This window comes from Lactuca sativa, chromosome 3 (assembly GCF_002870075.4).
Source record: "Lactuca sativa cultivar Salinas chromosome 3, Lsat_Salinas_v11, whole genome shotgun sequence".
NCBI lineage: Eukaryota > Viridiplantae > Streptophyta > Magnoliopsida > Asterales > Asteraceae > Lactuca > Lactuca sativa.
In genome coordinates, this window is record NC_056625.2 from 48,389,658 (window position 1) to 48,400,894 (window position 11,237).

Consider the following 11,237-nt stretch of genomic DNA (forward strand, 5'->3'; position numbering starts at 1 on the left):
CATAAATCATATCTGATTAAATATGTATAATCACATGTCATTATATATATCCAATCACATTTGATTTATGTGGATAAAATTCATTATCACATTCTCGATTTAGTAATTGTTCTTTGTCAACTTTAATCATATGTGATTAAAAACATATAATCAAATGTGATTATATGTATCTAATCACATATGATTTATATGGACAAAAAAGAACGATGTCTATATAAATCATATGTGGTTAGATACATATAATCACATATGATTATATACACGATAACAACTATTTAATCGAGAACACAATGATAAATATTGTCTAAATATATCATATGTGATTAAATGCATATAATCACATGTGATTATATGTATCTAATCACATAGAATTTATGTAGAAAATATTCATTTGCGTGTTCTCAATTCAGTTGTTGTTCTTGTGTATTTAATTACATGAGATTATATGTGTCTAACCAGATATGATTTATATGGACAATATTCGTTTTTTCAATATCGTTCATTAGTTGTTCTTATACATCTAGTCACATATGATTTATGTACACAAGATTCATTTTCGTGTTTTCGATTCAATAGTTTTCCTTTTTCCACATTAATCATATGTGATTAAATACATACAATCACATATGATTAAATACATAATAAAAATATTAAATAAAAAATGCAAAAACAAATATTATCAATATAAATCATATGTGATTTGATACATATAATCACATGTGATTATATACATGAGTACAACTATTGAACCGAGAAAGAAATAATGAATATTTTCCACATAAATCATATGTGATTTGGTACATATAATCACATGTAATTATATGTATTTAATCACATATGATTTATGTGGACAATATTTATTTTTGTGTTTCTAGTTCAATAGTTGGTCTTCTATAGTTTATCACATGTGATTATATGTATTTAATCACATATGATTTATATGAAAAAGATTTGTTTTCACGTTCCCGATTTAACAGGTGTTCTCGTATATATAATCACATATGATTAACATGGATAATATTTGTTTTCGTGTTTTTTATTCAATAGTTATTCTCATATAATGAATCACATGTGACTATATGTATTTAATCACATATTATTAATGTGCACATGATACATTTTATTGCCCATATAAATCATATGTGATTACATACATATAATAACATGGTGGTTTGTGGGTGGTAGTGGTAGGTTATAAGATGGGGTGGCAGTGGTGGTTGTGCTGAGTTGTAGGGTGTGATGATGGGCGGTGGCAGTGTTTAGTGGGTGGTGATAGGTGATAAGTGATGATGGTATTTGGTGGGTGTAGTAGCTGGTGGGTAGTGGTGGTGGTGGGTGGTATTGGCGGTAGTATGTAGTGATGTTTGGTGGTGGTAGGTGGTAGGTGGTGGTGGTGGTGGTGAAGGGTGGTGGGGGAGGCATGTAGGGTGATGGGTGGTGGTAGGGGTGGTGATTATAGTGGGTGGTGGGTGGTGGTGATGGGTGGTGGAGACAGGTTGTAGTGGGTGGGTGGTGGAGACGGGTGGTAGTGGGTGGGTGGTGGAGACGGGTGGTAGTGGGTGGGTGGTGGTGATGTATGGTTGTTTTGGTGGGTGAACGGTGAAATGGTGGTAACGTGTGGTGGAGGTGGGTAGTAGTGATGGGTCGTGGTCGGTGGTGATGATGGTAGGTGGTGGTGCTCTTAGTGGGTGGTGGGTGAGGTGGTTGTAGCAGGTGGTGGTGATGTGCGGTGGAAGTGGGTGGTGGTGATGGGTGGGTGGGTGGTGGAGGCAAGTGGTGGTCATAATTGTGGGTGATGGGTGGATGGTAGTGATGGGTTGTGGAAGTGGGTGGGTGGTGGTGATGGTGGTGGGTGGTGGTTGTTGTGGGTGATGGGGGTGGTGGTGGTGGTAGGTGGTGGATGGGGGATATCGTGGCGGTTGGTGGTAGTCGGTAGTGATGGGTGGTGGTGGTTGGTGGTGGGGGTTGTGCGTGGTGGTGATGGAAAGTGGAGGCGAGTGGTGGCCATGGGTGGTGGTGGTGGATGGTGGTGATGGGTGGTAGGTGAGTAGTAGTGATGGGTGATAGAGGTGGGTGGTGGTGGTGGGTGGGGTTGGTGATGGTGGGTGGTAGTGATGGGTGATGGCGGTGGGTGGTGGTGGTGGGTGGGGTTGGTGGTGGCGGGTGGTGGTGATCGGTGGATGGTGGTGATGGTTGGCGGTGTCGGGTGGTGATGATGGTGTTAGGTGGTGGTTTTTGTGGGTGGTAGATGGGGGCGGTGGAGGTGGGTGGTGATGAAGGATGGTGGTGGTGGGTGGTGTTGTTTGGGTGGTGAGTGGTGTTGGTTAGTGGTTTTTTTTGTAATTTTTTTTTACTTATTTTTTGATTTATATTAACATTATTTGATGATTTTAATTTAAAAAAATTGTATGGTCCAAATTTGTTCTCAAATGTTCTCACAATAATAAGTGTTCTTGATTGAACGTTGCTCTCTCTATCTCTCTCTCTCTCTCTCTCTCTCTCTCTCTCTCTATATATATATATATATATATATATATATATATATATATATATATATATATATATATATATATATACTATTTAATGCTATTATTTTATAATTATTAATTTATTAATTTAAATATGATGTTAAATCCAAAAACATAAATCATGTTGTCAAATAAACTTAGAAATTTTTTTATCTAAAGAGTTTATTTTAACAGTTTAATTTTAATGTCAAATTTAAAACCTAATTCGCAACGTCAAACTTAACAAAATATTTGACAAAAAAAACTATGGTTTTATATTAATTAAAATATTAAAAACATGTTCTTTTTATTGTTTTAAAAAATAATATTTATAAATAAAATAACATTAAAAATAATTATTAACTTTTATTAATTTAAAAAATAATCATGGTCAAAGTTAAATATTTTCGAAAAAGGTTATATTTAAAATTATATTAATTTTTAATCTAATTTGATCAATCATAATAATATAGAATAATAATGTCGAATGTGAAACCTAAATGAAATGTTAAACTAATAAAAAAATAACAATTATTTTATAATATATTTAATTTTTATTAATTAAACTTAAAATAATAGTAGTTATGAAGATTATACAAGTAAAAAAATACAATCGGCTTGTCTTAAAAAATATGATTGATATTTTTAATAATAATCGCCTTCGAATTAAGCATGTCCAAATAAGTTGAAGATTTGGATGAAGCGGACTTATGAAGATTTGGATGAAGCGGACTTATGAAGTTGGATATCAGATTCTTATGTTGGGCTCAGACTATCCACATTTGAAGCTTAAAGATGATTGACCAAATTTGAATCATGTGAGGTGTGGAGGGACCAAGGGAATATTGAGTAGTAGGGTGGTGTAGTGGAGAAAAAGAGCCAATAGCATTCCAACATCATTTGCGGGGGTGGAGTCTTAGTCGTGCAAATCTGCGAGGGTGCCTGCACAACTGCACATTTTGGGGCATTTTGGTCATTTTGCTCACCATTTTATCTTAGGGGTTAGGTTTGGTAGCAACACTTCTATTTTCCACCATTGGAGCACCTTGGAGGCAATTTTTGAGAGCTTGATATACATTATCTCATCCTCTTAGTAATTACTAGTTTCTTGATGCAAAAATACTTTTGTGATTGTTATCTTGTTGCCATGAGTGGCTAATCTCTTTATTTTGGTTGACTTGGGCTAAAACAATTGGATATTTGTGGGTTTTGAAGGATTCATGCTTGATTGTCATTTATCTTATGTTTATGATTCTAGTTCATATTTCGTATGCTTGTTTAATACTTTGATCATGAGTTTGGTACTTGATGAGCAATTGTTGGTTTATTTATTTAGTTTAGCATTGAATCATTGAATTTACTTAGAACAAGGGCTTTATGATGCTAAAAATCATCTCTAGCTTATTGATCATGACTCCTTTATGGATGTGTAAACATTGACATCCACTAGGAATTGGGGATTCCTTCATTCTTAAGGCTAATCAACTTTGTTGGGTTCAACTGCTTCAATTGAATCCTTGATTTTTATTAAGAAGGTGTGTTGTGGGCTTCCCCAACCTCCATACCACCTATGAGGAATCTTGGCATATCATGCTTCATGATTTCTATAACCAATTTAGGATGAATGATAAGCTTCATGTTGAATCCTAATGATAAACACACAAATGTTAATTGTGTTGAATTGCCTTGGTTGACCAATTATCTCCAAAATTTGAACATCTCACCATCTTGCTTAATTGCAACCTTTTTAGTTATTCAAGTCTTTTAGTTTTCAAGCAATCACAAAAACATAATTTTTAGTTTAATTGTAGTTAGGTTTATTACACAAGTTCTATAGGATAACATTGAAGATTGAATACAACCATTTCCCCGAGGATCGATACCCCTTTTTACCATTATGTTATGTTTTATTTGCAAACAAATGGTGTAATTTGCTTGTTGGACTTGGCATCCCACAAAGTTTTGGCGTCGTTGTCGGCGAAATTGGTTATTGTTATTTGATTGTTTATGCCTAGGTCAACAAGAATTGTTGAACTACTCTACAATCAGGAGATTGAAAAAGAAGCGAAAATGTTGAAAAGTTAGCCAAAAAAGCAAAGCCACAACAACACTTTCAAGCTTCTTCCTCTTCCTCACTAATCAACATAGAAGATCAAGTTCATACTTCAAGTCATACCGACACCGAGCCGATTTCTCCAATTGTTGGTCATTTCTTGAAAGATGTTCCGTTTGAAAACTACATACCCATGAATAACACTCCGCCTCACATTCCTAACCCAAACTCAAACAATCAAGATGCCAATACACAACCCCAACAACCAATACAACAACAACGCCAAGAACCTATCATAGATATGCCACCTTGGAATTAACCCCCTCCTTACCCAAATCAACCCAATTATCAACAATTACAACCATAAAACTAAAAATTACACCAAAACAACCAACCTCAAAACAATGCTTTTCAAGTTCAACAACAACAAACTCATCAACCACAACAAGCCATTTGCCAACAACCTCCAATGTACCAATACCTAATGTACCAACAACAACAACCCCCCTACAACCAATATCCTAACTACCAACCTTATCCACCACAAATGTATAATCACCAACAATACCCATACCCACCTTACGTACAACCTCCCAATTAAATTCAACAAAACTCCAATCCACCTAATCCCATCAAGATTTGACACTTAGACAAATGATGGATACGGATGTTACCCACACACATCTTGGTATTGTTTATCCCGCAAACTATCGAGGGATTGAATTGAAGTCAAGTTTCATACGTAAACTCACCAAGTTCCACAGTTTGGATGGAGAAGACCCTCAAAGGCATTTGAAGTCCTTTCATATGATATGTAATAGCATGTTGCCCGAACATGTGACATTGGATGATTTCAAGTTAATCGCCTTCCCAATCACCTTGGAAGATAAAGCTAGAAAATGGTTATTCAACTTACCATCGAGATCTATTCACATATGGGAGGAGTTACTCAAAGCCTTCAATAGCAAGTTTTATCTCACTTCCCGAATATCAAGTCAAAGAAGTGACATTTTGGGGATTCGTCAAGGGGAGAATGAGACTTTTCATGATTTTTGGGAGCGATTCAACAAGTTGTGTACAAGTTGTCCTTAACACAACATACCCAAACAACTACTTATTCAAAAAATTTATGAGGGTGTGAATGCAAAAGATCGAAGGATGATTGATGCTTCAAGTGTCGGTGACATATTAAACAAGACACCTCAAGAGATAAGATTATTTTTTGGTACCATTTCTCAAAATCAAAGAAACTTTGGGCCTCGAAATGACATGAAGAGAAGTTCTCCACAAGTGGTTGGTGAATGCAACATACACATTCAATTATCGTATTTTGTTAGTTTAAAAATGAATATTATTAAATATTATATGGTTTTGAGCAATGAGTTCTAACAAGATAGTTTTATGAGATTTGAAGTAAACTATGTTTAGAATCATTCGAGAAGTATTGGAAGTCTTATTAGATTCCAATCAAAAGTCAATTATCAAAATTAACGAAAATATAAAGTTGGAAATAAGTAAAAATAATGTTATTGAAAGTTTTAGATTATATCGTTATAAACATTTAGGCAAAAACCTCACTGAAATCCGAGTTATAACAAAGAAGTTATGACTTATTGAAGTTTCGCGACAGAACCGGCACGACACTATATGACGTAAAAAGTGAGTTTACGATAAAATACTTTTTAGCCTTTGTGATCTAAATGGAAGTCGTAGTATTCATTAAATTGAGAACTTTCATAAAAAGAACGTACAAATCTAACTTCGTATGAGGAAGTTATAATTTTCTAAAATTCGACATAGCAGTACACAGCCCGAAACTCAAAATAAAGATCAAGTGATTTTTAGCCGACACAACCTAAACGAGAATCGAAGATCTCGTCAATAAAAGTACAACGGTAAAAAGACAGATGAAAACAAACGTCGGATGAAGAAGTTATGAATTTTTAACAGACTTTTCCTATCCCGGCCTATTAAAAATATAATATTAAAAATGAAGTCAAAATTAGGACGGAATCTAAAAGAAAGTTGTAGAGTATAATCTCACCTACGTGTGAAAATAAAGAACGTCAAAAACGGAGCCCGTATGTGAAAGATATGAATTTTTGAAGTTTTAAGCACAAGTTACGAGGTTGGACCGGAGAAATATGCCCAGCGTACTTCGTACGTACGCCTAACGTACTATATACGAAGACACGTATTAGCCACCTAGCACCTTCGCATGATGTTCGCATGTCCTAACTGTGCCACTACTGAAGCTCGGATACCCATCAGAAGACACGAAGCTACGTGCAGCGTACGAAGGTCCACTATCCATACCGAAGTACGCCCAGGGTTATCAGGTGCTTCGGACCACTATAAAAGGGATGTGAGGTTTCCGAATTTTGTTTACAATTTCGACTCTCTTTCAACCTTTACATCCTTCCAAGCTACTCTAACACCCCCCGAAGCCTAGGGAACTACCCTAACACCCGAAGCATGTTCCGGCGCACCGAAGACCCTGAGAAAATAATATTTTCAGTCAAAACTCTGCCCACACAAAACCCGGTTTTCAACAAAAATCCTCGTTTTGGTCAAAGAAAGTCATTTTTAGAGACGAAGTGCTGCCCAAATCAGTATTTTATCATTCGGTTATTTCACGGTGAGTTCAATATAGGGACAATTGTATGTTATGTGTTATATGTGCAAAGTGTTTTCCTGTGTTATTATGATAATGGAGCTATAACTTTGACTATGAAGTGAATGACTAAGCATCACTTTAGTATTGGTATGAAGCCTTTGGCCATGTAGAGCATGTCTCGTATCACTTTGGTATTGGCTTTGTGCCTTTGTCCATGTAGAGAATGACTCGTATCACTTTGGTATTGGCAGAAGGCTAGGTAGGGCTGAAAGCGTGTAAATTCTAGCGAAATGATAATCCGAAATTGTATTTTCTATGCCACTTGGGCTAAAGTCTTATTGATGTATATCAAGTTGAAATTGTTGTATTTCATTGATTTTAAATCTTTGAATCAGATTATTGGTTGATATGGAAAGCCTGTCATATGATACTCATCTGCCTTTGTTGTTCTTTGTCCCTCTTTGTTTCTGTCATATTGATATATATATATATATATATATATATATATATATATATATATATATATATATATATATATGGAATAACGTTATATTGTAACAGTTATAGAACTCACTAACTGTCACCCGCTTATCCCTCTCAGTGTTTAACTATTGCAGGTGATAAGCATCCAGTATAGTCATGTACTGTAAGTAGATGTACAATAGTTAATATTATCACTTTTGTACTTAGTGTATAAATTCCTGGGAAGTTATGTAATATATAAAACTTTGTAAAAACCTCGTTAGTCGGTTTGTATCCAGTCTTTTGTAATAAGACCATATATGTAAAACATGTTTATGTGCCAACCCGAAATTTTCTATCCGGTACAGTCAAATACTTCATTGGAATTCAAACTCATTCCTGTTATCATTTAGCACAAATTAGAGTTTATTTGAGCGTTCTAAGCCTTGTACACTTAAGGGATAAGTGTCGGGGTTTATCTGCTGAAGTTATAGCTCAAAGACCATGTCTAAAACCCCTTGACAAGGAGTTCACGGCCACCACAAGGGAGTTTACGGCCGTAAACTCCATGTGGCCCTAAACTCCCCCCTAAATGTTGATATTTTGGCCATTTGTTCCATTCTTTCACTTCCTTGGCTGAAATCCTCTCAAGTACCATCCCGATCTTCGTCCCCGATCTTCAAAATGCATAAGTTTCTTGCCTTAACTAGTTGATATCTTACATGAACTAGTGATCTTACATGATTTCATCCGTGAAATCATTCCATTTTTGTAGATCTTCTAGTTTGACCAAGAACACACATTAGCGTTCTTGGCCAAAACCGACCATTCAAGCTCCTAGATCGTAAGTGCTCTTGTTCTAACTCGTTGTACACTAGGTTTAACATGTTTAGCCCTTAGAAAACACCAAGAAACACTTGATCAAAGGTGTTTACGGCCAAGGGATGTTCTTGGGCCGTAAACCCTTCTAAGTGAGGTTAAATGCACCCTAGTCCCTTACCAAGCCTTGGATACTAGTCTAGATCATATCCTTGATGTACTTAGGACCTTAAAACATCAAAAGACCATGAATCATTAGAGTTCACGGCCGTAATCACATGGAAAAATGGTCCATGGGCCGTAAACTCCACAAAGGAGTGAAATGATGCCACAAACACTTCCATAGGCTTAGAGTTGAAGTAGGAATGCTTTTTTATGACTTATAGGCTTCAAGACAAAAAATGGTAGAAGTACCATGAGTTTACGGCTGTAAACTCATGAGTTTACAACCATAAACTCCAAAGGATTTGGTCCCAAAGCCGTAAACTCATAAGGAGTTTACCCTTGGACCCTAAACTCAAAGCCCAAGTCCGACAACCCTTAGATGCAATCCTTAGGACTTATAGCACTTAAATCAAGTGTTTTGCATGTCTTAGGATGTCTTAACTTGTCTAATTATTGTTATAATCATTAATTGTATGCATAAATATGTCTTCATATGTTATTAGGATCATTGTGTGTGTGTATAAGTCTTCACTTGACACCAAGCACTTGTCCGACACTTCCATACGATCCACTCACCACAGGTGAGTTCATACCCCTTAAATAACCCTTTTAAATGTTTTTAAATGTTTATAAATGCTTTTATGGGGGGATACAAGTTGAATCATGCTAGTTAGTACATCAATCACATGTAATTAATAACTAGAATACAAATAGATTTACTACACTTTTAGCTGTTTACTCAGTATACTACTTCCAAATGACTTACTAAAACGTTATTACATGTTAAAGTTCTTTATCAAACTGTCTTACATCCTGAATGTTTCCTTTCAAACTCTGTTACAATTGTGTTTCAAACAAAGGTTTTCTTATACTTAAAACTGTTCTTATCAAACAAACTACTTTCAAATCGTTTTATAGACTGAAATCAAGTCATCATTTCTTAGTTATTAAACTTTTCAAAGGTTTTACAAAACTTCTTTTATACTTTTATATTGTCAAATGCATGCGCATATATGTATAGTTATATAAGTAATGTTTAAAGGACTTAGGACGGCTAGCTCGCTTTATTTCCTTTTCCTCGTTGGGATGTGGCCTTAGGGCATCGGTTAATCGTCTGAATGTCGTCTAAATATTAGCTATATATATCATGTATACATAGATAGACATAAAAGTTCCATCAGTTAGTTCAGTACCTTTGGGTAGCAAAGGCATACTTTCGGTTAAACAAGTACATTACTAGTAACTATAATATGTAAAGTTAGGAGATACTACTTACTATTCCTAGTACAAGGAATCACACAAGAGTCAGTTCATTCATGAATCTATACTAATACTATAACAGAGAATACTATAACAGAGAATACTATAACAGAGCATACTGTAACAGAGAATACTATAACAGAGAATACTAGTCAGAGCATACTATAACAGAGAATACTAGATACTAATGCATGCTATAGGAAGAGATACTATTCATACTACATGAATAGATATTTATACTTACTATACGGGACTTACCATTCCACACCCGGCTGATAGCTACAGTGGGAAAATGCACGTCGACGGATGTCTACGATTGTACTGTTCGGCGAGTTTCCACGCCGTGAATATCCTAGTACAAAAGGATACAATTACAATAATTATATTACTTCCTTATTACCTTTAATTTGCGTCACATTCACATAATCGATGAGGTAGACTAGATTTGAATAATAATACTTATTACTTCAGTAATTAATACAAATAATACTGTAGCACACATATACATTTTCCCATTATATTCAAATTGTGATCTTCTCACATAAAGGGTAATATAAAACTATATTTTGGTAATGATAGTCATTCTTGGGAAAAGCTTTCAGTTTTACAAAGAGACAAACATACAAAATAGTCGAGTCTTGGTAGAAGACTACTTTTTATACTAGTAGAAAATATAGGTTTTTCTAGGAGTTTTCAAACATATACAAAACTTTACATTGTTCAAATACAAACTTTATCACCAAACCTTTACTAGTCTTTTCTTTACAGTTTTACAAAGCAATGACACCTAAAATACTTATGAATTCACCAGCTTAAATGCTGATCTACGCTTTCAAAATAACGTGTATTCTCAGGTCACCAATAGACAGGTACCACGACCAGGTGTTGTGAAGACGGAGCGGTCAAGACTCGTCTTTTATTTTGATTATTCATTATGTTGTTTTATACTATGAAAGAACACACTTGTATTTAAAATTATACTATTGATGCAATGGATGATGTTGTTGCTTGTTTACTACTTTGCATTGTTGTGATACTTTATATGACGTCCTCCGCCCCAGAACGTTTCCGTCGTTCTCGGTTTTGGGGTGTGACAGATTGGTATCAGAGCATTGGTTATAGTGAATTAAGTATATCAACCCATAAAAGATATACTAACTATAAATACAATGGGATTAAAAATACTCTGACCAAGAGTTTATACTTTTAAATAATAAAATATTTAACTAAGTATACATACCTGCATTCATACTAAAATCAGTGTCACAATGACAAGAACAAAAGTATTACGATTGTTGAATATCACAAGTAAGCTCGGGGATGTATGGTTAGTCTTGGGAGTGGTATAGCCTGA

The 11,237-nt window shown here is 35.2% G+C and overlaps 1 protein-coding gene across 1 annotated transcript; it reads right to left on the minus strand.

The window, feature by feature from the left end:
* Positions 1-1,259: 1,259 nt before the first annotated feature.
* Positions 1,260-1,784, minus strand: LOC128132751 (putative uncharacterized protein YHR217C). The gene has a single exon (XM_052769686.1). The coding sequence runs from the start codon at positions 1,782-1,784 to the stop codon at positions 1,260-1,262; it is 525 nt and encodes a 174-aa protein (XP_052625646.1).
* Positions 1,785-11,237: the final 9,453 nt, after the last annotated feature.